Genomic DNA, 27,646 nt, shown 5'->3' with positions numbered 1-27,646 from the left:
CATGGTTAAAGAGCTGATTTTTATTCTTCAATGAAATTTGCAATTAATCAAGTTCACAATACTTCTGTCCTCCTTTATTCATATGCATTCATTCTGTTCTGTAGAATACAGCAGTTAATCCATTTATGCTCCAAATTTAGAATAAATTTACTTTTTATGCAGAATTCTGAGAATGTCTGTCCAAGTAAAATTAAATCAGCAGCAGCAGTGACAGTTTTGGAAAAAGGATAACAACTGGTTAAAGCAATTAGAAATATTACCTATACCAAATTACTAGCCATGACTAGTATACTTTACCAAACAATTTACAAAAATACAAATAACTATAAGCTTATCTTAATTATTTTGTACATATACACTTAAAGGGAGCTTTTGAGATATATGCATGTTATTAAAAAATTAACAACCTTAAAGGAAAAAAGTAACACTCCTGATAGGCAAATGAACTCATTCTTTTAAATGAATAAAAATGGAAACAAAGGAAAGATGTTTTTACCAAGATAAAAGATTTTGCATAAGAGTGGTCTGTATTATAGTAAATAAACTTAGACTTGAAAAAGATGTAAATTTAAATGAAAATGTTATTCCTCGAAAAGAGATGTGAAATTTGCCTACTGGGACTAAAATAACTTTATTAAATGCTGCTTCTTTACCACCCTAAAAAGCTTCTGAGAAGGTTACAGGTTCATAAGACAGAAGTTTGCAACTATTTATGGTGCCACTGTTTGCTATTGGAGTAACATTTTGTTTTATGTGACTTGGGCAAAACCTTTTCAATCCTGGATTGGACTGAAGGGTTTTTTCTCTATCACACTGCTGTACTGAAGTGTTCAAAATCTCCTAAAATTTCCAAAACCATGTAATATTATCAGAATGTGCCCTGATTGAATGCAGACCTAAACTCCTAATATGTATGTGGTCAATATGTAGTCACAGACTGTTCAGAAGTGGGGTTTACAGTGAGAAAGAATTCACCTTTAAGGGCTATTCACACACAATCGACAATAAAAGCCATCAACCAAATTTAGGAGTGCCTGAAAACTGGTAATCTTTTTCATACCGTAAATTGATCAACTTATTTTTACCAACAAAATCAATTTTGTGTATTTGCCAAGTAACTTAGCAAATAGACAAACAAAAAAGAGGCTGCTTATACAGAGCTAAACACGGAATGCTGAACAAGTTTGAAAAAGAAGAATTTAGCATGCACCTTGAACATTACAAACTAAAACCAAAGACAAGAGTTAATTGTTAAAAATTATACAAGGGAATATTATCTTTCTAAAAAGAGATACAGAAATAATTGCACTGATTTATTAATCACCAATATTCACAATTCTCATATTTGAATTAAACTGGTTTAAATTTTCAGAAAAATGTCAGAATAGTCGAGAACATATTTTATTCTTCAATAAAATACTACTGTCAAAGATTTTAACTGTTGTTCCATACAGATTTGTGTCTGTTTTCTTGTGCTTCATGGAAATATAACCTTGTGTTCCATATTCCCTGCTAGAAGGGTTACAGTTATCAAATAACCATATAAATTTTATCTTTTTCCCTTGTAATTCAATATGGAAGTGCTACAACTACCGGAACATGATGTACTCAGATTGAATAATCCACATGAGAACTAGTTATAATAATCCAAGTACTGATCTGGATTTTTTAACCAGATATATTCACACACTCACCTGTGTGCGTGTGTGTATACACACATGCATGTACACGGCATATGCACTTTGAATAAACTATATGGAAACAGTCTGAAAAAAAAAAAAAAAGATGGAAATCAAGGAATGAGGCAGCTTGATGCCTTTCTATTTTTGAGTTTTTAAACACCACCATTGAAAAAACCCGATGCTGTTTGTTGTCCCCAGAACTAGGCTGAGTTGCTTTACTTCTTGTACATAATACCCTTTAACAGGTCACTCTCACACCTGTTCCCCCAGATTGAGCATTTCAAGTCATGCTTCTGCAGTCTTGAATTCCTCAGCAGTTTTGTTTATTTATGTGCAGTCTTCTCTAGATCTGGGAGTTTTTCAATCAGTGCCTTATGGTCCATATTGATACTGGCAATGAGTCCACCCTCATTACCATCTGAACCGGTGTAACTGATTTCTTCTCCAGCCAGAGTAGTCATATGACCACCTAATGCTTTCAACACAGCATTTCCAGCACATATGTCCCACTTCTTAATGTATGTCACATGAATATACACATCAGCTTTTTCTTGTTTCTCGTCAGGCACATCAAGGAGAGCTAGAACTTTATAACCTAAAAAGGATTATAAATGGAGCATCAGTTAATTAAAAATATCATACTTGCCATTTCATCATAAGTAATGACATTTTCACTATATGTAATTACTTATCAGAATAAAAAGATATGAAAAGAAGACTAACTGGATCATCTGAAGTTCAACTGAAAAATTTCACCTTTGGTTTTCCTTCCTGCAAGATGCCAAAGTCTAGATTTCCCATTCTCTCACATTTAAGAGAGCAAACCCATTTTTTAACATATTTCCTTTGGACCTTCTCTATTGGTATGCCACTCACAGACATATCCACAAAACAGAATTGGACCATGTATGAATAAATCTCTGCCCTCACGGTTATTTGTACAATTTTATGACTGATTGCTCTTTTAAAAATCCCAAATCCACCTTTTTCTCCTTCATCCATTTAATTTTAAGAAAGATCATGTATCTATATTTATATATTTAAATAAAACAATTTTTAAAAGAAGCAAGGCAGCCCAGAGATTTTTCACAAATACATTTCCCATTAAAAATAGTCTCTAGATGAAATCAGAATGCCTTCATTATATAGACAGACTTCATTCTTTTACAAAACTCCCTTCTAGCTCATTTCACAGTTCAGCTAATCCACTTTATTCATATTAAATGTTACCCTTTTTATGCAGACCAATTTAGTGTAATATCTACTTTATCAATTTCATTTCTTCCAATAACCCAATTTAAATTAATTCTTGTACCCAGGATAGCTCATCAATATAGAGTGACTGCATCCTATTTGAAGGATCCAGCTATTGATATTAAACCAATCTGTATTTTGCAGCAGCCTGTAGTTACTGCTTCAAACTTGTGCTTCTCCGTCTCCTTTATTGAGGTGCTCTCTCTATATATACCAGGTACAATCACTCCAAGAAATCTGGAAATAACTATCAGCCTTTTAACATAACAACTAGTTTTGATCTTATTCCCTCAATGCTCAAGGCACTGTCTCCAGCACTTCCTTTTCCTTTCATGGTACACTGAATGGTTGGGGACATTATTTTTATTTCCACCCAACCAATACTCTTGACAGAATCAGTTAAGGGTCTTACAGCTGAACACTATATGCATGGTATCCAGGGCTTCTACTGCCAACTGTTTGGCTCTTAGTCCCTTCTCCAGTTTGATAATCGTCTCCTTCTCTGAGCAACAAAGTGGATGGGGTACTTAAGGTTAACAAACCTGCTCCACCAGCGGGGATGATCGTAGTTTTATTTCCAAATGTCTGCCGAGCAACCTGGTTTACTTTTCCAGCATGAGAGCGGGATACGATAATCCTTGGAGTTTTCTCATTGTAGGAGGAACGAGCTTTTACATTTGACCCTCCATCCACCATCGCCCAGACTACAAAAGGAAGTATGTTCTGTTAACAGACTTTGAAGATATCAACCTCAGGGACAATATTAGACACACTCCAACTTACAAAATGAGAACTACACTTCCTCCTATGATTTTTTTTTTTTATTAGATTTATTTTCTAGCAGAAAAATGCCTAGACTAGAGAATTCAGAGAAAAAAAATCTCTTCACTTTACTTAAGGCACTTCACATCATGTTGTGTCTTATTAATTTTATTCTGTGTGCATCTTTTACGGGGGAAGAACAGGGGAAGCTTCCATTTTTACATCACTGGTTCTATTCAAATACCATATCTGAAGATTTGACAGCTTTACAAATCCAATTACTATGGTTACAGATTTTCAGATCTATGCTGATGAAAATATTTTCTTTAAAAAAACCCCAAAAAACAAAAAACCCAAGCCCACACCCAGCAGTTAGATAAAAAAGGTGATACACTTTTGAAAGAACCAGGCTACTGGTGTGAAAATAAGGTACTAATGATATACATCAGGAATTCAATTAGCATTTTAAGAGAGTAATATATTTAGAAGAAAATGACAAATTTGAATACTTAATGAGTATAAAAACCCAATTCATTTGGATTTGCTTTGTTCTCATAGTTGGAACTACTGCATAATTTCTGTTGACTCAAGAGGTCAGTGTTGCCTAAGGGAAAAAAGGAAACTATGTTATGTTTCTTTTTTGAGAGGGAATACATAGTACAGATTTCCTTCAAATATATTCAGCTTCTTCCTTGTTTGAGCCTTTCGTAAGTTAGTGGCAACACCCCCAAGACCTCAAGATGTATGCTTAAGCTCATATCCATCCTCACTTTCAATAAAAAGGCAAAAAAAAAAAATGTATATAAATACTGAGTATTTTGAACAGGGATTGTTCCCAAGAATTTTTTGTTCCAACCAATCTTGAGTGACAGATACATCAGCAATCACTGCGAAGATCTTGATTCTGTCATCAGCACTCAAGATGAATAAATATTTACTCTTGGAAGCAGTGCCATGGATTTCATGGATTACTTGTATGAACAGGGGGGTTTTAGAGGAAGGTGACAGAACACAGATTGATGCTAAATGAACTTTGTCAACAAATTCATTTTCAGTTTTGTTAATTCAATGTACCATTCTTCAAACCAAAAGAGGACATGGTCTGTGTTTTTAAACACAATGAACATGATAATGGCCCTAATCTTGAAAACTCTGAACACAAAGTAATTTTTGCTACCAGGTGTTATTTTATCATTTAACTCCAGTCTTCCTTACATGTACAGTTAATTTAAGCTTGACATCAGTGAAAGCAGCAGGAGGGAGGGAGGAAAGGAGAGGAAGGAACACCAATACCTGTATATGATGAGAATGGCTTGTGTATTACTCCTATTACTGGCTTTCCATTTACAGCCACACAAACCATAGTTGTAACATAGTGCCGAAGATCCTCTAGGGGAGGGGAAAAAAAAAAATCATAGATGTGAATTAACCCAATATTACATAGATTAAAAAGTAGAAAGAGAAAGCAGACCTTATGTTTACTGAAATACATAAGATAACATGATAGGCTAGAGAAGCTGTAGTAAATGAATACTCTGTACCACAAACTTGATTGTATTGTGATTTCGTTCTGCAAGGGTGAGAATGCATTCTCAATATGGTCTTTTAAAGAGGCACTATGTTCTTCCATCTCTATGGTATACCAAATTTACCAAGAGACTATTTCCCAGTTTTTCCTTCAGTCTTATTGTTTACAAGATATGCACTAAACTCCTATGGAATTCAAATCTAATACCCCTGTATCTACAATGTGGACTTCCACAAACAATGTTAAGTCGGGCTCACAGAATAAATTCCCCTCAGTAACCTTCTGACTATTTTCTAAATGAATGTTCTTTCCAGGTTTTGAAGGCTGTGTATTTTAAACTGTTCATGCAGTATTTTGAGTCTGTGAAGAAGGGGCAAGGAAATTGTGAAATTGTGATGTATTTTTATTTTATGACCATTTCTTAAATCTAGCCCAGGCACAAGTAAGATAACTCAACTAATGGGATAAATCAGAATGCAAAATATTGTGTTTTGAATAATTTAGCATTGTTGTAGTGTCAATTTAAATAGAATAAATGTGTGTCACCTGCACTCATAAAAAATGTTTTAGCATCAGTCACATGTAAATGTCAAATCTATTTCAGGTTTGGGGCAAACAGATCTGGCCAAAATATCGTTTTTAAGAGTAGCTCACCTTGCAAAAACTTTGCCAAGAAAAATCTTAGGATATAAACAAATGCACTTTTTAACCATTTTAAAAGGGAAAGAAAAGCTGCCAGTTGGGGATGCACATCAACTGTTATGTATCACATCTGCATATTCCTGTGGTGGTACCTGCTTGCTAAATTGTTGTAATTTTAACCTTTATTGAAAAGATTAAAGCTACAATGGTTCTGCTATACCTGCTCTGCACTGTTATTGAAGATGTTAGTTTCTAAGCATACTGTGGTATCGTTTGATACCAATACTGTTAAATCTGTTTATGGCCCTAAATAAGAAATGCCACATTAAAATGTTTAATACTTTTCAAAGTAAATGAAACAGTATAAAAGAAGGAATCAGCTAGAATTAATCATCTGGCTGGTTAAAAACAAACAAACAACCCAAATGCATCAGCTACCCGTATATTCTTGTGTAGCATCCAGTGGATCAATCCAGACAGTAACACTTTCTGCTGGAACCTCTCTAGGTTCTATCTTTTTCTTTATGTCTTCAGGAATACTGCGATCCCAGATGACCGTCTCCAGGTTAGCTGTCTCAATGTGTTCTTCAGAGTTGATCTGTGTTAAGAATAACATAAAACAGATGTAGTCAAGCACTGTGGTACTGGGATGATCAAATACTTGTTTATACAGCAGAAGTTAACATTTTTTCCTATTTCCTCCAAACTAGTGTAGAAATAAGCATAATTTTATGAGCCAGGCAATGAAAAAATACCTCCCAACCTTCAGGGATTACAATGTCACTCAAACTATTCAAATGTAACAAAATGACCAAAACAAAATTCTCGGGTTTTGCTGAGATAAGCATCATTTATCTGCAAACACATGAATGACAGATCTTATAATATTAAGGACATTTTCTACCATGTGAAATAGATATACCACTGTTATGCTTACAGTCTTTATTTCAAAATTCTACCATGAGTGAGCCACTGTGCACGTTAGGGATTATCACTTAACTGAAAGGAATTTAAAGTAATACACTAGATCAGTTGCTAGATGGAGATGTAACATACTGCCACCTAAATAAGTTGTCACACGGTGTAAGGATCCTGGGTTCTATCCTTATCTCTGAGCAAGGTGCACGGCATAGTTCTGCCTGAAATGACCATAAAGAACTTCTCAGTTAAGTACCATGTAAAAATAAAGTAAGTAATGCTTTGCCACTTTTCTATGGGAAGGTTAACATGAAGCCATGCTTAATAATGTCTTTGAAGTACACAAAATACAAACAGCAGTCAGAACAGAACATATTCTGAACTTGTGATTGCCAGTTTAGATACTCTGTCCTCGATTACTGGCTAAAGGGTTGATCCCACAGTGCTAGTGGACGGGTCTGTATAGGTCTTGGAGGGAGGTGGAGAGTGGTGTCCCGCAGGGTTTGGTTCTTGGCTCCATGCCATTCAACATCTTTATCAGCTATTTAGATAAGAAAATAGAAAGCACACTGGCCATGTTTGTGGACAATACTAAGTTAAGAGGAAAAACAGTCACGCTACAGGATAGGATGTGTATCCAAGCAGACCTGGACAAGATGGAAAGGTGGGTGAAGTGGAACCAAATGCAGTTCAATAAGGATAAATGCAGAGTGCTTCATCTGGGTAGAAGTAACCAGAGACAAATATAGGTTAGGAGGAGATGTTCTGGCCCGCATGATGGCTGAAAGGGACCATCATACTAGGAAGCATTAGACGATGTGTTGTGAGAAGGGCTAAGGAAATGATACTTCCTCTCTACTCAGCATTGGTGACACCCCGGCTGGTGTACTGTGTCCAGTTCTGGGCACTGCATTTCAAAAAATACGTGGAGAATCTTGAAAGGGTCCAGAGAAGGGCCACAAGAAAGTTTAAGAGCCTGGAGGACAAACCTTACATGGAAAGACTAAGAGATCTTGGACTGTTCAGCCTGGGGAAGAGAAAACTGAGGTGGGACTTGGTAGCCATCTGTAAGTATGTAAGGGGTGAATATTGGGAGCTGGGAAAAAGACTGTTCACTAGGGCACCCCATGGGAGGACAAGGAGCAATGTCCATAAACTGTTAGAGGATCGTTTCAGGTTGGATGCAAGGAAGAAACTATTTATGGTAACAGTGATCAAAATGTGGAATAGACTTCCCAAGGAGGTGGTGCAGTCCCCAACCTTGGAAGTCTTTAAGAGGAGAATGAACAGACACTTTGGTGGGATCATTTGATCTCAGCAGTATTCCTGCCCAGAGCAGCAGGGTTGGACTTGATGATCTTTCAAGGGCCCTTCCAGCCCTTAATTTCTATGATTCTATGATACCTGGATTATCAAATTTCCATTTCCATTTACTGAACATAGTTTTATTTGGCAGGAAAAAATGAACAAATAGCCCAGTCCTACTGAAATGAGAAGCATTCTCCAAATTCCAGTATAGATGAGAACTCTGAGTGACCTCAACTTGTTCAATGATACTGAGAGTGACCAAACTTGACCAACTTGGTCATCACTTTCTAAGAGTTAGGCACACATAGGAAGAGAAAGCATTTTTCCCTAAAGAGATATGTACAGAGACTAAGAGTTGCAATATGCCACAGCAATCAAAATCACATGGCAATTCAGATTAAGTTGAAGTATTTTATTCTGGGACCTCACAAGTAAAGCACCTCTACCTAAATGATGTCAGTTATTGCTGAATTATAGAATTTTTATAATAATGGATTCTTACTCGTTCCACAGTTCACTGCACAAATTTATGGATACAAATAATGAGAAAATAAGAGATTGGTAAGAAAGGAAAAAAGCAACCATTATTCCCATCAGTGGCCTTTGGGTAAGAGTTGTGATGCAACGGGAGACAAGTACTAATGAGACACTTCAACATTTTCTTTTCACAAATGATGCTGTCAACCCTACATTTTATATAATTTCTTAATCTAGGCCAAAGATAATCAGCAAGACATTTAGAACTTATAAATGAATCATCAGCTGTAACTGGTCATCATGTAAAAAAAAAACTGTAGTGGCTGTTCACATTATGATTCATAAAGAAAAATATGGAAATACAATGATTGAAAAACCATATGTTGTCTCAGTCACTTGATGTAAAACTAATGCTTAGTGTTCTGTAGTGCTGTTTCCCAAGCATACAGAATCTCAGGCTCTGGGGAGGGAGGAAGGGGGGGAAAAAAAAAAAAAAAAAAAAAATCAAACATCTGGTACTATACAATAAACTTTCCAGGAAGAATATTGCTGGGGGTGGGAAAGTTAAAAATCTGATTACTCAAAAAAGGCAGCACAAGTAATCTATACATTTTACAACAGAACAAAACAGGAGCCTGTAGAAAAATTTTGTTTTCCCTACAGAATAGACAATATTTCCATTTAGCAGGAATCATCCATCAATTTAGAATAGTGCTTTTGTTTAACATCTTTGCAACATGATATAATAATTAATGGCTAACCCTAGCTGAAAGCAATTCACTTTCAGAATCTGGGGAAAAGGGTACCTATCAAATCAACGGTGTGTGGCAGGATGTGATGGGCACCATTTCTAGCATTTGTGACATTTATGCAACACAAAAATGCTCCATGGAAATCTGTCGTACACCAGCATAATGCTCTGTATCAGATTTGCCTACAACAGGAGAAAGGTTATGAACACTGCATCCACTTTTTGCATGCAGATCCACATGTATTGGTTGTTTCTGGTGGATAACCATCCAACTCTAATTGGATAAGCCTTTAAAGACATTTTTACATATGCAAGTGCCGTAGCACCCAGCGCTTTGACAAGCACCCCATGCTGCGACACTTGCAGTTGTATAAGTGGTGAAATGTATGTCGGTGCAAAGAAAATGGCGGCAGTGTGCTTTTGAACTAAAACACCTCAGAAGTGCTTTAGTGCAAAAGCACACTGCTGCTATTTTCTCCATGGTGACACACATTTCACTGCTTATACAACTGCAAGTAGCGCAGCGTGGTGCACATTGGCTCCCATGCAGAGCAGACTTGATTAATCGCTTGAACTAAAGCTCATTGAATGAGCTCATTGAATGAGCTTTAGTTCAAGTGCTGCCACCACAGGTTTTGAGCACGGGGATGCTTTTAAGCAGAGCAGAACTGAGTGGGGTGAGGGCAGATGTGGGCTGCCCACTGTGAGCTTGGGCCTCTCTGCTCTGCTGCCTTTGCCCCAGGAGCCTGCGCCAGGTGCGTGCCCCTGCCCACCCAGCAGCAGGGGCAAAACGCGCTACTCCCACTACTCCCAGGTGGGCAAGGGGTGTGCAGCTGGTGCAGGGCTCCTGAGGTACAGGCACCAGAGCAGAGAGCCCTAAGCCCACAGTAAGCAGCCTGCATCCATCCTGTGCACAAATCGGGGGGGGGGGGGGCATATGCCCCCATAGCCTCTCCTTGGGGGTGCACGTAGTGGCAGGGAGCTGTCCCTGCCACATCCCCTGGATGAGCCACCCATTGCTCTGTCTCACTCCCTGCCCCAGGTCCCATGCACTACCCTGGCTGGGCATCATCCCCAACCCCACTCCCTCCGTCACTGTGGGGGCCTCCATCTGCTCCCCACCGAGTCTGTTCCCTTCTATAGACTTATCTGCAAGGAGCTGCTCTCCAAGCTGCCTGGCTGTACTCCTGGCCACGTGCATGCATGTGGCCATGCATATGCATGCCAGCTGTGTCTCGCTCCCAGCAGCCCCAAGCAGGACCCCTTGCAGGCTAGAATGCTGCCTGCCTGCAGGAGGAAACCCACCATTTCCCAAGGGAAGCTAGGCATCTGGGGACCCCAGGCCTGAGAGCAGGAGAGAACCCAGGCATGCAGGGGCCCCGGCCAAAAGGCATAATTAATTATAGTTATCAAAGAGCATAATCAGCTACAGCAGCCAAAAAAGCCAGTAGCTGACAACGTAAATTTCCTGTTTATCAGTGCCAATCCGATATCCAACTGATATATCAGCACATGTCTAATTAACAGAGAAAACACAGAAACTTTCTGAGACAATTTTTGGCTATACCTGATGGGCTGTCACAGATTTTTAATTATCCTTCTAACTCGCAAGCATTTTAAGGCACAATCCAGGAAAATTCTATATTCACTGATAAGCAGATACAAAATTTCCCCTGTCACCAATACAGAGAACAAGATTGCAGAGATATCCCCACATAACGTGGCCAAACTGCCATTTACTTAGTAAACCATGGTCTGCCCTTCCTCTTTTATCCCTATGCTTTACTTTTTATAAAAGCCTCTATAGGCTGTTTTTTTTTTTCTTTTGAAAAGTCTCCAAACAGTAATGCTGGCATGCATTACTCAAAACAGCATCTATTCAGGATGCTGGACAGACTACTACTGAAAGACTACCAATTATTTTCCTACATAAATCAGGCAACCTAACTACACCATGCAAGCTTAGAATGACTTAAAAATGAGTTAGTGGCCTATCTAAATCTCACAATGAATTAAAGAAAATTATTCACGAAAGCTCAGAACAGAAGGTTCAGTGGAAACATCTGGACTAGAACAAGCTGTGTGTTCTACCCAACAGAAGCACTCCCAGGCATTAAAAAAAAATAGTTCTTTATATTGAAGACATTCTTGTTCGTAGCTTGCTAGTAAGAGATAAATCTAGGATTGCTCAGGAACAAGAGATGCAAGTCATAAACTTACTAAAAAGAAAAAAAAATTATGTGGATAAATCCAGCGATCTGAACAAACAAGTCACAGTCCAGTCTGCATAAAGAATTAGAAGATTCTCACAGTGGTTCATTATCTGGTGCTGAGCTACTCCTCAACTGCACTTTATGAAGTCTTTGTAGCATCATATCACTCTACAAACAGGCTTGCTTACTAGTTAGTATTGGTGACAAGAAAAAATAGTCAATATTCATTTACTCTGCTTTTGGAAAGGATAGAGTAGAGGTGTAGTTTTGCCTCTGTATCTGCCAAATGAGAGAGAATTAACCTTAATATTTAAGCTAAAAAGGTTTCTGACTAGTCAGATACTTTTGGTAGCTTTTTAAGAGTTTTTAAAATGTTTCAGAAAAAGCAAATGTGGGAACTGAAAATGCAAAATTGAGGGAAAGAATTGACTTCTCATTCAAAATCCAGTTAACCTATACTATGCTAAACATTTAGAGAAAGAGGGTAAGGAATCAAACCAGAAATAGTGAGATTTCCCAAATAGTAAAAATTAATTAATTCAGATACTATCCATTTGTAATATAAAGAGAGCCTTTACCAATTAATAGAGACCTACTTAATTTACACAATTTTGCGGGAACTGAAAAATCCGGGATTTTTCACAGAATCCACAAAATCAACAACAAAAAACCCTTAATAAATATAAAATGCTGGCTCCCCAATGGAAGCTAGTGGTCTTTGCTGCCTGGAGGGGAACACACCATTTGGCAGGGCAGCACAAAAGTCAGCAGACAAGATGGTGCCTATCCCTTTATCCTTCCTCCCCCTGCAAGTTCCTCTTCACCAATCAGCACCAAAGGGCAGGGCTAGATGAAGAGCAGCCACCTCTTGTCCCTACTCCCCCCTGGGGCCTCTCTGCCAATCAGCGCTGAGTGGCGTGGTCTCTCCAATCAATGCTGAGGGGTGGGGCTGCTGCAAAATACCCTGGAAATCATCTCTGTGTGCTGTAAGTGGGCCACAAAAAAAACCCTTTGTATCTCCGCAATTTAGGTATGTACCTACTGATTAATACAGGAAAGAAACAGTAGATTAGATCTGGGTGTGCAACCTTTTGCTGCTGTGTGCTGCTGTTTGTGATTCATTCTATACCATGGGCTGAAAAATCTGCACACCACACGACTAAGCTGTCTATGCTTACCCTTACCATCAATTCCCATATCTAACAGCAAAGAAAGTCAAATTCTGCAGCTAGGGTAAGCGCAGGTATGAGAGCAGCAGCAGAGAGGGCTGCAGAAGAGATGGTCAGCATTATACAGCTGCATGCCACCAATTGCCTGGGCCAGACTGGACCTTTGTGGGCCAGGTCCAGCCTGCAGGCTGTAGAGTGCTAATACCTGGGTTTAAATGACAGCCAAGTTATGAGTCCAGTGTACTTAAAAATAAACTAACAAACAGTATATTTAAGGAGTAATGGGACAAATCTGCAAACATGAATAACAAGTAATTTCTTTTTAGTGGGATTTTACATTCGGAAATAGGGTTGTAGGCCCCAATTCATAGTACATAGGAACAATATTAAATGCACTAGCAATTTGAAAGATTTAACACGTGATAATATTGCCAGTTCATCGACTGCACTTTCCTTGGTTGTTTTATTCAAAATACACTCTCTCTCATTTATTGTTTCAAATAGTATATATTTAGAAGTAATAATCGCTATTCCATGATGATATCTTTAAGCTTTAACATATCTTAAATTAAAACTATCTTTATATGAGGGGTTTTTTTTAAAAAAGCATCTTAAAAAAGTAAAAAATGCAATTAAACCAAAAAATCTTATTTAAATAAAAAAATCATTGATTTTTATCCACCCTACTGGCAGCTATTCTTAAGGAGCCAGTTTAAAAAGAAACAGTCTGTTTAACAAGATACTCAATAACCATGCTGGACTTTTAAAATGGCATGTGGAACATTATCAAACAGGTAACTGGGTAGTTGGTTGCTTGAGGCAGTTTATAGTTGGAGAAGTTTAAGCATTTTAACATTGGGTTTGAGATCTGAATGCTGCAACATTTGTGCAGAAGTCAGATTTATACTTTCATGCCAGTGTGCCCTTGCCAAGAATGGCAGGAGCTGACAGGATCTTATGAGTCAGTAATATTAAAAAGCATCTTCAAACTAACAGGGTCAAGATGAATTCCCACCTGTGATTCATTGATAAAAAAAAAGTTAGCCAGCAAGACCAATTTACTGGATGCCAGAAGGCACAGAGGGCAAAAGATTCTGTAAAATGCTAAAATTGTTTTGCCACAACTTTTAATAACTTCCCTCACAGCTATTACCCCTCCACACACACACACTCCCAGCCTTGTCTTGAGTCTATTATAGTCTTGGCTGCCCTTGTACTGCTTCCAGTTCTAGGAATCTAATCCATAACAAAGTACCCAAATGGTGCACCTCTGAGAGCATACATCAGTGGTCCCCAACCGGTCGATCTTGGAGCTTCTTTTAGTTGATCCTGGGCCGGGGAAGGTGGGGGGGCTGGGCACACAGGTCAATCTGGGGGAGGGAAGGGATGGGGGCCAGACTGAAGCCCCCATGGTGAGGGAGGGACAATGTAGCCCTGCCAGAAACAGGAGAAGGTAAGTGGGGCCCTAACCCAGCTGGGTGGTGGGAAGATTGGAGCTTGAGGGGGGGGGTCATCTAGGGGTGGGGGGGGCTCCCATCACTCTCCCGGGGGCTCCTGGGGCCATGTGGCCGCCCCCATTTCTGTGTGGGACAGAGGCAGCTGCCACTGCACCTGAAGCCCTGCTGCAGCTGGGCATATGCAGGTCCAGCTCAGCCCAGTGGTGGGATGCACATGGCATCTGGCTGCTCCTGGGGCAGCTGCAGCAGGGCTTGGGGCACAAAGCCCAGCCCACAATGGAAGCTGCTTCTGATGCACACTGATCGGGGGCGGGGTAAGTGCCCCGCCAAACGTGGGGCAGTGCAGGTGGCTGCAACAGCAGTGAGGGAGCGGGGGCAGGACCTGCAGCTGAGGTGAGGCAAGATGGAGCCACAAATGGCTCATCCGGGGGCATAGGTGGGGGGCATGCACCCCAGGAGGCACAGGGGTTGTGTGCCCCTGAAGCTGCATGTGGGGTGGGCTGCAGCTGTGGCTGAGTTGTTCCCAGCAGGGGGGCTGGCCCACGCTGTGCATGGACCAGGCGGTGGCAGTGCTGGGAGCAGGGTTACGGGGCCGATGAGGGGGAGGGGGCTGCAGCCACCCAAAAATTTGTTGTAGCCCCCCCAACCCCCTTCCCAGTGCTGCTGCTGCCCACCCTGAACACAGTGCAGGCCAGCCCCCCACTGGGAACAGTGCAGTAGTCTTCCCTTCCCCTTGCCCCTCCCCTCCCCCCAAACAAGGGCATGGTGGCCATGTGCCCAGGATCTGCACAGGGTGGAGCAGCTGCTGCTGCAGCCTGGGAGGCTGCGCTGGGCTGTTCCTGGAGGAGGCTGGGCCACACTGTTTGGGGTGGGTGGCGGTGGTTCTGAGAGCAGGGTTGGGTGGGGGCTACAGAGAATTTTTTAATAGCTGCAGCCCCGCTTCTAGTGCCTCTGCAGCCACCGCCCAGCCCAAGTGCAGCGTGGGCCAGCCCTCCTCCAGGAACAGCCTGGCCCCAGCCTGCAGATGCAGCCTACCCTGCCCTGCTTCATGCAGATCTGGGAGCAGGTGTCCCCGTGCCCTCCTGGGGTGTGTGCCCCCCCCCCGGACGAGTCGCTCACAGCTCCATCCCAGCCCGCCTGCAGGGCATCTCCCTGCTCCAGCCCCACTCCCTCCCACACTGCTGTTGGGGTGGGGCGGCAGGGGGGGCACGGAGCAGATCAAGGCCCCAGCAGTGAGAGAGGGAGTGGGGCTAGGGCTGGGGTCTCAGTGTGCCTTATCCCAGCATGGCCCTTTCCCCTCCCTCCACAGACTTACCTGCTGGGGGTGCTTACCCCCAAATAATTTTTTCTCCCTCTGCCTCAATCTACCCCGCCCCCAGATTTACATGCTGGGCAGGAGGGGGAGGAGGAGGTATATCTTGGATTGCTTTTAAATTCAAAAAGTGATCTCCTACTTAAAAAGGTTGAAGACCACTGGCATACATACAACATTCTACAACCACAGAGTGAGTATCTCACTTGAGTTATACCCCATTCCTTGTCAGACATGCTGTCATATAGACAGTTTAACTTTCTCTGGTCAAACGTTATTTTTCCTTCAAAATACTTACATAACAAGATGAAACACTGCCTCATTTCTCTCCAGCATTCATATGCACCATTGTATCTTGTGTGAAGGTGAGGACATACTAAAACTTGTTAAAGCAATTCTCCCTTCTTCAGCAAGTCAGAGCACGTGCACACCTCGTATGGCAACAACACAGGAGAAGAGTTTCTCCCAAATTTTAGAACATGTAAAACCAAGCATCCTATTTCTAAAAACAGGAATAAATATCTAGGAAATAAGAGTCCATTAAGCATGATTCAGCACTGCAGCTCCAAATCAAATAAAGCCCCAAATCAATAAAGCAGCAGCTACTTTCGTGCTAAGTTTTCACTCCATCTACAGTAATGATTTTCGTCAATACTGAACATTTTGGTTTTGCAGCAAGACGGCAGTTTTGCTCATCTCATGTCTCCTTTTGACTTCGATTTTGTTTTTACGTCTTTTAAATGTGTAAGCATTAATTTGTGTTCAGAGTGAACCCATTTAAGAGCAAACATTTTTCTAGTCAGCTTACTGTAAAGTATTAAATGAAACGCACTACTTGTAAAAAGCAAGAACCCCATTTAGGCTTTTGAGATGGGCACTACTTTACATGGCCCAGTTTATAAGGAGTGTCACTGTGACAGTGTTTCAGCAGAGCTGTCACTGTATTAGGAAGAGCTGTCACTCTTGATTTATGCCTATTATTTTAGTTTACTCTATAACAAAAGGAACAAAAATACATAGGCACTTTTTTGTATGCTAAAAATCAAATAAGTTAAAGCTATTTCTTTACTCCCCACTTCCCCTAGTATCAGCAATCCATATGAGTAATTGCTGTAACTTTCCCAGCACTACATTTTGTGAATGGCAGGGTAAATAATCCATTTAACAAATGCGTCGATGCAGCAACAACAACAAAAGTTATTTGAGAGTCCAGTTATGTAATATTAATTCAGGGATTTATTTTTGCTCTAACACTGGTTATTCATTTACTAGGCCTTATTAGTTTTAAACCTTTAGAATTATATCACATATTACATATCACATGTGGTTTCCTCACATATACACACAACCCACCCACCCACCCTTTCCCCGGAAAATTGGAGTATATGTATCAAGCAGAGAAGCAGATTTTCTGATGGACAGAAGCACCCACTTCAATTTCTGCTCCACAATGCAGCAGCTGTGGTATTACTATTCAGACAACTGAGGGGGTCAATTTATATAATGGTTCACTGTACTTCAATCCACAGTGTTAACTATTGTCTCTCCTTTTTAACTATCTTGATGTTCTACCAATCAAGCTAACCTTTCATAGGGTAATTTAGCTGTCTGCTAGCTGCTCCTGGTTTCTCTCTCTCTCTCTCCCCCTATTTCCTGGAAACTCTTTAGCTCTTAAAAAATAGATCCACCTATGGAGACTAGTTTTCAGTACTACCTAGGGTTTCAGCTTTAGTTAGGCAAAATAGGGAAGGTGATTCAGCTGAAGGTTAGACACTGTCCCTTTTCTAAGCAGCCAAACAACTCTGGAAAAATACTTTCTTCATTCTGCCTTTAAAAAAAATAAGGTATATATTATGTTATGGGGCATGCTGTATGTGAGAAATTACGGTATACTTCTTTTTAAAGAAGTAATTTCAGAATGCATTTCATAAGCTAATTTGAATCATTCTGCAGCTCCTACAACACAGCATTTCATATTTAAAAGTGACAGTGTCAGGAATTATGCATAAATGGACATGAGTTCTACCATATTTTTGGCACAAGGTTCTGGGTCCCTTCCCTCAGCCAGTATGCTGCCTTCTCAAAGATCAAAGGCTTCATTTTATATACTTTAATCCATTGCCTCAGAGTCACTCCTCTAGGAACAAGATAGTCATTTGGTCTACAGCCCAGCAGACTGTCAAAGGCCAACCACTGACTGGCAAGATGTGTTAAATATATTTGGATACATATCTGCCAGGAAATAGACTGAAACCAGCACCACATTTCACATACTCCACAAAATGAATTTAGGTTACCATTGTCTCATGAAAGAAAGTCACTCTACTGTGTGATTTCTGTGACACCAAGGCCTGTCAATCTCCAGCAGGCTGTTTAAATAATGAAAATAGATATCTGAAAAGATAAAATATACAAGGAATCATCTTGTCCTTAGTTGACAGGTTAATAGAGATCAAAGCTTGTCAAATAATGATTATTTAGTGCCCTATACAATGAGGCAACAGGCTCTTTCCGTTAGAAAGAGGAAAACCATTCACATTGCTAAATAGTCACCATCAGCCCTTACACCACTTCTTACAAACTGCAGAAAAGAGGCAGATTAGCTGAGCATGAAGAGCCCAAATAGATCTGTTATTCAGCGCAGTAAGAAAATAGTACTATTTAGTACCACACCCCAGAAGGTACAGCGAAATTCACTTAAAAATATCTGCAAAAAAGCAAAGTATACAACCTGCTAAATTGAAGTACACTTAATCAGTTAATCATAGAATACATTACCATTACAGGCCTGAATTTCATCTTAGTGCAGACAGCTAGCATACTCACTAACTACCAATTCAAAGATGATGTTAAAGGATACAATCTCAGACAATTTCTATTAAGGAAAGGTTTACATCTCATGGTATGGACACATGAACAATTTACCATGAGATGAAAGGGAATGAGGATGTCACATCAGTTCCTTCAATATAACTGATCCTGTATATTCAATTATCCAGGTTTTCTTCTACTGTGGGGTAAAAGCACAGAGGCAGTTTGTAGGAATGATGCAGGTTAAACTTTGCCTTCTTTTACCTTACAATAGTTTATTTGCAAATAACACTCAGTTCGCTGTTCTACTTACAAACTTGCAGGGGTCTGCTTTTTGACCACCTGAATCACGAAAGCATTTTAATCACCCAGATCCAGGAGAGTAGTAGTCCCATTAGAAAAAAAAATGGTGCAAAATAAAACAACAAAATATACTGAAAGAATACCCATTAAGTTTTTAGAACATTTGGCTTTATAACTCACTTGCACAATGCAGTCATTAATACTGTCATTCTCCACAAATATTTTCAGTGGGAACATTTTCCATACCATGTATTTTATTTAGACAACACTCCCTTTACCAGCTGCTTAGGAGCAACATGGCACCAAGTGGCCAACATGTTGCTATTAAAAGTCACCAACTATATTTAAATTGTCATTTCTGGACCACTGTTAAAAGCATAACATATCTACCATCCAAGAGCAAAACTGGAATTTTGCCTGTGAAATATAGCATCACTTCCCAGAACATCACAGGAACCTGATTTGGATATGGCAAGCATGAAAGTATTAGAACTTCACAGCTGGTATGTGGCAAGATACACTTTATTATGTGCAGTATGGAAAAATAATATAATGCTATATACCTTAACAGAAGCTACTTCCTTATAGCTATGGGTTGAACTCAAGCCCTCAACTTACTTTCCAAGATGTTAAAATTTTAATTTCACTGACACTGGTGAAAACTAAGATGGCACAGGCATCTTTAAATTCTAAACATTTTTTTACTTTCTAAATGCCTGGCTTTGCAAACAAAATATTTTAAAGTAACGTTTAGTATGTCAGTATACATCATATTCTAAGACAGTACACTCCTTGTGGCAAACTTTTATGTTTGCCTACCAACCCACACAATCCTGAAAGGCATCCAAAGGACAAACTGCAATACAAATATTTAATAATACTCAGTAAAGAGTATGCCCTGCTCTGTTCCTTGCTCCAATTTAACTGTCTCACTCAACCCGATGCAAATTTAGGTAGCTTACATCAGTTTCCAGTAACTTGTAGAAGCAGGGGTTTGTTTGTTTTTTGACATTCTTCAGAGACTGGAGACACTGTACACTTTTTCTACAAAAAAACCCAAAGGTATAGTATTTTCTATGACCCTCACTTCCACAGATTTTGAATACTGTTTTTGGAAATTAGAAGTGTCAAGAATCCAAGACACTTTAAATGTTTATTTCAATTCCTATAGTAAGTCTGATTCTTTCTTTTCTATGAATAATGAGGTCTTAGCAAGATGATCTGCTTCTGGTACAGATTGCCTACACGCTTTTCATCTTTTTTACGTTAAATAACATATCACAGAATATAAACAGTACACCCAAAATTATACTGGCTTACTGGTTCTTCTGTTTACTTTGATCAAATAAATAACCCTTTTCTTACTATTTAATTACACTATTTTTGAACACTACAAAATTACAATCATATTGAAAATATAATAAGGCAAAATAAATAATAAAATGAATTTACTGAATGAGATTCTCTCTTCAAAGATAACCTGCGCATAAACCAGACTCCTACCCTGCAAAGAAAGGATCCACAGAGAACCACACACATTAACAGGATTCACGCAACATGAGAAACTGCTCAAGGAACTGGACAAAAATAGCATGTCTTTAGGAAATGTGGAATTGTTAAGAGTGTCCAATTCTCTAGACTGCATACAGCTGTATGTATCGAAGCTTTTGATATCTCACACCTATGTAAAGATCTGCAGAAAGTATGAGCTAAATAGATAAGGTTAATATATACTTCAGTTATTCTAAGTTTTCTGGCACATTAGACTGCAATTTCTACTGTTTTCAATAACATCTTTGTTTACAATGCAATGTCTTCAAGCACACTTTCCTATCAACTTGTATTAAAAATAAAATTAACAGAAGTTTTTAATTTGGAATTTCTATTGAGAAGTGTGTGGGAAAAGGAGAAAATATTATGGGTGATAAATCTGACCAAAAAAGATTCCAGACTTCTACTGTTTTCCACAAAAAGCACTACACTTCTTTTGGAGAGCACAAATGTCAGTTAAAATGTATTTGGCTGGACATGCAAAGTTTTTCCTATAACAAATGTAACTGGTTTACTAGTTCCTTAGCCCTGCTCTTACCGCAGGATGCTTGTGTAATGCTAGGTAACTACGGCAAAACCCGAAATCTTGCATAATGTCAAACAAACAAGTTTTGAGGAAGAGTTTTCAAAGTTAACAACTACCAAGATGTAGACAAAGGTGTCCATTCTTTATTGTGACACATATTATGTGTCACAACCCAAGGGTGTGATTTTTGTTTTGTGTGCGCTTTGGCACCACTGAATTATTTTCCCGGCAATTTGTAGCTTTCTTTGCAGCGTGCATTTCTTCTTTGCAGCTAAGAAATTCTCGTTGCAAAGAGTTCCCGCCATCTGTATTATAATTCGAGTCCCATTATTGGCTTGCGTTAAATTATTCACACGTGGCGGCTAGTGATTGGCTTGCTAGCCGTATAAAAAGCTTGAGTGGTTTCTGCCCAAGTTGGAGGACTCCACGAACACCAGGAGGAGACTTCACGCTGTGCGAAGATCTCTAAGCGCTGCGGAGCCCATCGGACCCAGCGCATTTCAAGCAGGCAACAGAGGTCTGATCAGCCTCTAGCCTCTCCGTCGCCGTTCGCAATCCTCGACGTATTCCTCTCCCTGCTCGCAAAAGGATCCACGGAGCCTCGACAACTCCGTGGGAGAGATCTGAGTATTATCTGAGTCCTCAAACGAGGATTTAAGCGGAGCTGTGCCTGGGAAACTGTCCAGCCTACACCGTGACCATCTTCGGTGTAAGTAAACAATCTTGAATCAACCATTACGTGTCCGTGACTAATTCTAGCGTGCTGCCTGTTTTCTCCAACCCAGCGTGCCCGGGCTGCTGGCCACAGCCCGCGCGGCGCGAAAAAGGGCCCGGATCGCTCCCGGCCCGCACATTATGTAGCTGTAAGCAACCATGAAAAGCAAATGTAAAATGCCACCATTATTTGCTAACATTATGACCACAATTTGCACATACGTGACAACGTAAGGCAGGGTCAGCAATCTACAGCCCACAGAGCCATCTGATCCAGCCTACAGGATCAGCAGCCTTTGGCAAAGGGAAGCTTTGGCTCCTGCCACTCTCCATGTGCTGTCATGGAGGGAAAAAAGTACCAGCTGCAGCTGGATCCTAGTGCCTGCCTATCTGCCACTAATCCAGACTGGGTCAATCCAGCAGCAGACTTAAAGCAGGTTGCTGGCCACCAATAAGGTATTAAGCAATCAAGGGCCTAGTTCAGAAAGTTCACACTTTGAGGCAGTGTCTGATCCCCTCTTTTTAATCAGCTGCACTGAGTTCTCAAAAAGGGAACTAATGAAATTCTCCAAAAGCAGTGAGAATTTCTGGGAACCATGCAGTGATATAGACACCTGTGTGAGTCTCATCAGGCACCTGGCTTCCAGGAGCATCTGCAGGGCTATGGTTTGGTGGTGGACAGAGGGAAGGACAGCAGAGCCAGTGAACCAACTGCTGTATGTCCCCACCTCCATTCCTTCTATACATACAAAAGAGAAACCTTGTCCCTAGACTCAGGGGAAGTCCCCAGTATGCAGCCTTCTGCATCTGTTCAGCATCTGTGCCAAGCCCAGGGTATGCTCTCAAGAAAGCTCACACCACTGTACATCTAGGAAAACACTGGGTTTCCTTTTGGTTCCTTACTTAATGTGTCACGTGGCATCAGAAAGACTAAGCATTTTAAAGATTTTGTCAAAACTAACAAACAACTGAGTCCTTGTCAGATCTTGTATTTGACATACCACTCGAAAAATAAGGTCTAGGCTTCATGAAGTCAATGACTTAAATAAAAGACCCCAAATATTTTCTTTATGTTCTTAAAAATTTTTGTTAGATGTATTAAGTGGAAAAAAGGAAGGAGAGAGAACACAATATATGCGGTCACATATAATAAGGCAGGCAGGCAAGTTCTCTTAGATGTCCTTCCCCTCAAAGTACATCATTTCAATTTACACTGTAACTGTGAAAAGTTAAAATGCATTAGCTCTTTAAAGTCTGTAAATGGGATGAAGCGTAAGAAGTTAACAAAACTGGTGTCAAATTATTACTCTTAGGCCTGCCTGTGTGTGCGATACTGGTATAAAATAGGTGCTTGACACTTTTTGCTTCCTGGTTGTCTTTGACAAGTTGAAAGCAATTACGAGATCTTTAAAATTTATAATAGTACTTGCCACTATAGCACTTTCTGTAAGAATTTCAAAACACTTCAATTTAACTTCAAGGGATTTGTTAAAGGTATTCATTTATCAATGGACAGGAGATAAAAGCCAAGTTGCTAGCTCCAAGGAAACTGTTAAATTTACTTTTAAAGGAATGAAACCCATGTTTCCTCAGGATTATATGCATCAGGGAATAAGCTAATTTTTTCTCCCTTTGGCTATAATTTGCCACAAAAAATCTATTATCTTTATTTTTCCAGTTCCTCCCGAAGCGTCATTTGATACTGTTTCTTCTTCCTAGCTATTCAAAAGCCAAAATATTCTAGAATGGTTTCTGATTTGGGTACCTGACTTGACACTAGGGCCCAATTTTCAGAAGTCAATGAGAGATGCAGATGTTTGACAGCTACAGGGAAAAAACCCCAAAACAAAGGCATCTCAAGTTGTATACGAGTTTATACAGGCCAAATCTAATTCCTCAACTTAAATGACAGAGAGCTAGTCAGAGCACACCCATCATAACATACTGTGCTTGAGCCCACCATGGAAGGACAGATGAAAAACGCTGCAAAAAGGATAAAAAGAAGTCATTTGAAGATGAGCTGTATTTTTTTTCTAATTTTAAACTGGCTAATTGGACTTGTTTAAGGGTCAGTGGGCACTCCCATCCCTATTTTGTTTTTTATGTCCCAAGTGATCAGTGACGTGCCCTTAATAGTGGGGCTCATAGTTCTAATTGCTGGGCTTTGGCCTATGTTCTGGAATGCCAAATCAAAAGCTCTGTGTCACGCAGCTTGCTGGGGTTCAGGCTGTACTACTTGCCCCACCTTTTGCTGTATATACTCCCTATCCCCAAGCCCATCAAGCTTGCCATCTATCTAACCAGGATGGAGGCTCCAGCAAGGAGGACCCGGCCCTGGGGACTGCAGGGCCATTTTCCTGTCCCATATTCAATCATGTCTCTGGGCAGAGGTTCACTGGACAGTGTCCACTGGCTCCTTGGACTTGCTAGAGGGCCACTTGGCACTGGCCAGCGTGGTCTGCGCTCGGGATTCCCCCTTGGAGCACTTTTGACCCTCACTCCTGTCCCTGCTATCATTACACTGTCCCAAGTAATCAGTGGACAAACACCAGATAGCCTCCCTCTAACAAAGGGCAGGGCTAACCATCTCCTCTGTGGGTGCAATACCTATGCTCCTGTTATGTGACTAATAGGCCTGTGTCACACAGTGGCAGAGCAGACGCTGAACAGAAAGTGAACTGGGTATGACATGGGTTCCCCCCTCCTCCCCCCCCCACAATCCCCACTGTTTCTCTCTCATTTGCAGTCTCTAGCATTTAAGGCCTAAAAAATTCCAAATCAGAGGCTGTAACCCTAACTCCCATGCTCAATAGCTACTGATGCCCCTTTCCTCCAAAAATGTATCCAAACCCTTTTTGAATCTGGCTACACTGTCAGCTTTCACATCTGCTGCCAAGGAGTCCTACACTTTAACAAGAGCTTCCTTTTGTGAGTTTTTAAACCTACTAGCTACTTGCTTCCCTTTGTGACCCTTATTTCTTGTATTGTGTGAGGAGAGTAAATAACAAATCCCTACTGACTCTCTCTACACCATTCATTATTTTGTAAACCCTGATCATGTCCCCCCCGCTCAAGCATGTCTTTTCCAAATAGGCCTAGCCTTGAGTCTCTCTTTATACAGAAGCCCCTCCATACCACTGATCAACTTTGTTGCCTTCTACGGACTTTCTCTAATTCTTCCCTATCCTTTTCAAGTGTGGGGACCAGAACTGGGCACAGTATTCAAGGTGCAAGTACACCACAGAGTTATAAAGGGGTATCAAGATACTTCCAGTTTTGTTTACAATTCCCTTCTTAATAATCCCAACATTATTTTTGCCTTTTTGATGGCATCAGAGCATATCCTACAGCCCCATTGCACATTACATTTTAAGCTTCTCAGATGTTGACTGGTGTTACATTTAACTCAAATTTAGACTAGTCACATGTTCAGCCTAAAAACCTTTAGACTGCCCCCAATCTGCAGAGCAGTGACTTGTCACTAGCGGGCTGGCAAGCAGCTGTGAGTGGCCCACACAGAACAGGATGGTAAGGGAGAGGGGACACTGCATCTTGGGATGCTGAAGGACTGAAGTGCGGGCAGCTCATCTCTGGGGAGCAGCCACACATTGGAGTTGGGTAATGAGGATTCACGTTGATGCCCAACGGGTGCTTAAAGCCAGCTTCCGCCTCTTTGTGGGGGGTTAAGAGCTCCCTGAGCTGTCTAAAATGAATGTGTGACAAAGCCTGGAGCCACAGGCCTGAGGGAAATACCCCCAACAGCCCCTGAGGTGGTGCAGGGGGAAGCTGTCTACCTACCTACATAACTATCTTTCTGTCTACATACTTACTTACCAACCCACCTATCTACTTACCCTGCAGGCCTAGTGGAGAGAGGGGCCCCAAGAGCCCTGGAGGTGGGACAGATAGAAAGACAGAAGGTAGGTAAGTAGGTAGATCTATCTGACCCACCTCCAGGGCTCTTGGGGCCCCACACTCAACTAGGCCTGAGGTAGGTAGGTAGGTAGACAGAAAGACAGCTGATAAGTAGACAAATTATCATCTGTCTACCTACCTACCAATCTACTTATTTATTCAAGGTGCGAATTAAGGGGGAGCTGGGGGGGGGGGTGAGCCCCCTATAAGAGACGAGAGCCCCCCTGTAAGAGTTGAAAATCATAAGGGGGTGGGGGAGGGGGCTCTTACTGGATTGCTCCTTCACTTAGGTGGAGTTGTTCATCAATGAACTGGTTTAACTTTTTTCGCAGACCCGCCCCCGAGTCCCAGTGTCATCCGACCCCTGTACTTACCTCCCCGACTGTCCTTCCGTGCACCTCCCTCCCTTTGTACCTAGGTGCTCCCCGCCGCCGCCCCCACCCCGGGCCCGGCGGGACGCACCTGCAGGCCGGGGAAGGCGGCGCGGAGCAGCGAGACCATCCTGCGGTTGGAGAGCAGGTCGCCGCTCGTCAGCTTCTCCTCGGCGCCCTCGCGCGTCTTGCCCTTGGCCCGCTCCTGCAGCGCGTCGGCCTCGCGCACCCGCCGCACCTCGTCGCCGCCCTGCGCCGCCGCCAGCACCGCCGCCGCCAGCACGTCCCGCAGGTCCACGGCGCCCGCGCCCGCGCCGCCGCCCAGCACGAGCAGCGCCAGGCGGCCGCCCAGGAAGCCGGAGTAGAGGTGGTAGAGGACGCCGAGCCCCAGCACGCAGAACACGGCCACCCCCAGCGGGGACAGGCGGATGCCCATGGGCGCCATGGCCCGGCCGGCCCGCTCCCGGCCCGGCCTCCCGCATGGGCCGCCGGCGGCGGCTCCCCAAGGGCTGCGGGCGGGGGATCCGGAGCGGCTCCGGCTCCGCGCTCCCCGACGCGTCTGTATCCGGGTTGGCGGCGCCGCGCTGCCCGCCCCTTCCTGCCCTCCGCCCAGCCCCGGCCCCGGCCCCGGCCCCGGCCCAGCGCTGCTGCCACCGCCCCGGGGTCTCGGCGCGGGGCCGCCATGGTTTCTGCAGCGGCCGGGGCCGGGGCCGCCTGAGCCCAGTGGCTGCGGGCAGGGAAACCTGCCCCACCGCCCCGCACGTCTGTCTGCCTCCTTACCTGTCCGTCTGTCCATCTTCCTACTTACTTGTCTGTCCATCCGCCTATCTTCTTACTCTGTCTGTCCATTTCCCTGTCTACCCACCCACCTAGCTACCTGTGTATTTACCTACCTACTTACCTGTCTGTCTGTCCATCTACCTATTTACTTGTCTGTCTATTTATCTGCCTGTCTTCCTACTCTGTCTGTCTGTCTGTCTACCTACTTCTGTCTTTCTGCCCTTCTGTTTACCTATCTGGGTACTTATCTACTTACCCATCTGTCTACCTGCCAAGCTATCTGGCTACCTATGTACCTACCTATCTACTTACCTGCCTGTAAACCTGTCTGCCTTTCTGTCTACCTACCAGTCTGCCTACCTAGTTGTCCATCTGCTTCATAGATTGTAAGGGGCTGGAAAGGACCTTGCAAGATCATCAGGTCTGGCCCCCTGAACTAGGCAAGAAGACAACTGGGGTCAGGGGACCCCAGTGAGGTGACTGTCCAGTCTCCTCTTGAAGATTTCCAGGGTAGGTGATTGCACCACCTCTGGAGGGAGCTTATTCTACAGTCTGGACACCCTGACTGTGAAGAAGTTTTTCCTAGAGTTGAGCCTGAAGTGGTCTTCCAGGAATTTGTGGCCATTACTCCTGGTTTTCCCCAGGGGCACCCTGGTGAACAGTTGCTCACTGAGCCCTTGATGTACTCCCCTGTTGTAGCAGTAAACTGCTACCAACTCCCCTCTGAACCTTCTCTGTTTTAGGCTGCAGAGGCCCAAGTCCCTCAGCCTGTCCTCATATGGCTTGCTTCCAAGTCTCTGATCATACAGGTGGCTCTTCTCCGGACTCAAGTTTTTCCATGTCCTTGTTGAAATACAGTGCCCAGAGCTGGACGCAGTACTCCAGCTGCGGTCTCACCAGTGCTGAGTACAGTGGAAGAATCACTTCCTTGGTTTTACATGAGATGCGCCGGTTGATGCATGCCAGCATGTTGTTTGCCCTGCTGGCTACAGCATCCCACTGACAGCTGCTGGTCGATTATTACTCTCTAGGTTCCTTTTGGTTGTGGTGCTAGTCAAATTGGCACCATCTAGCCTGTAGGTATGTTGGTGCGTTGCTTGCCTGCATGCTCCTTCCTTCCTTCTTACCTATCTGCTAACCTATCTAAAGATTTTTAGCTTCAATTTTACCTTTTTGGGGGGAATATTTTGGCTTTGTAACAT

The 27,646-nt window shown here is 42.2% G+C and overlaps 1 protein-coding gene across 2 annotated transcripts; it reads right to left on the bottom strand.

Moving 5' to 3' along the window:
• BPNT2 (3'(2'), 5'-bisphosphate nucleotidase 2) lies at positions 1–26,227 on the bottom strand. 2 transcript variants are annotated; one of them, XM_019498653.2, is made up of 5 exons: positions 25,756–26,224; positions 6,307–6,466; positions 4,992–5,087; positions 3,479–3,640; positions 1–2,277 (listed from the first exon to the last, which is right to left on the bottom strand). In XM_019498653.2, exons 1-5 carry the CDS (start codon positions 26,107–26,109, stop codon positions 2,006–2,008), a joined length of 1,044 nt encoding a protein of 347 aa, XP_019354198.2. In that variant the 5' UTR covers positions 26,110–26,224; the 3' UTR covers positions 1–2,005. The 2 variants fall into 2 exon arrangements, with proteins under 2 accessions (XP_019354198.2, XP_059580055.1); XM_059724072.1 differs by lacking the exon at positions 4,992–5,087 and having other exon boundaries at positions 25,756–26,227.
• Between the last annotated feature and the right edge of the window lie 1,419 nt (positions 26,228–27,646).

This window comes from Alligator mississippiensis, chromosome 3 (genome assembly GCF_030867095.1).
Source record: "Alligator mississippiensis isolate rAllMis1 chromosome 3, rAllMis1, whole genome shotgun sequence".
Lineage (NCBI taxonomy): Eukaryota > Metazoa > Chordata > Crocodylia > Alligatoridae > Alligator > Alligator mississippiensis.
This window is presented reverse-complemented; position numbering and strand designations above follow the sequence as displayed.

What these genes read in the sequence shown, in the direction of transcription:
- BPNT2 (XM_019498653.2), bottom strand. Translation starts at nt 26,109, where the DNA reads ATGGCGCCCATGGGCATCCGCCTGTCCCCGCTGGGGGTGGCCGTGTTC. An exon ending in CCGCCTTCCCCGGCCTGCAG is followed by an intron (nt 6,467 to 25,755) that starts GTGCGTCCCGCC and finishes TTCTTAACACAG; the next exon opens with ATCAACTCTGAAGAACACAT. An exon ending in GCCATTCTCATCATATACAG is followed by an intron (nt 3,641 to 4,991) that starts GTATTGGTGTTC and finishes TTCCTTTTGTAG; the next exon opens with TCTGGGCGATGGTGGATGGA.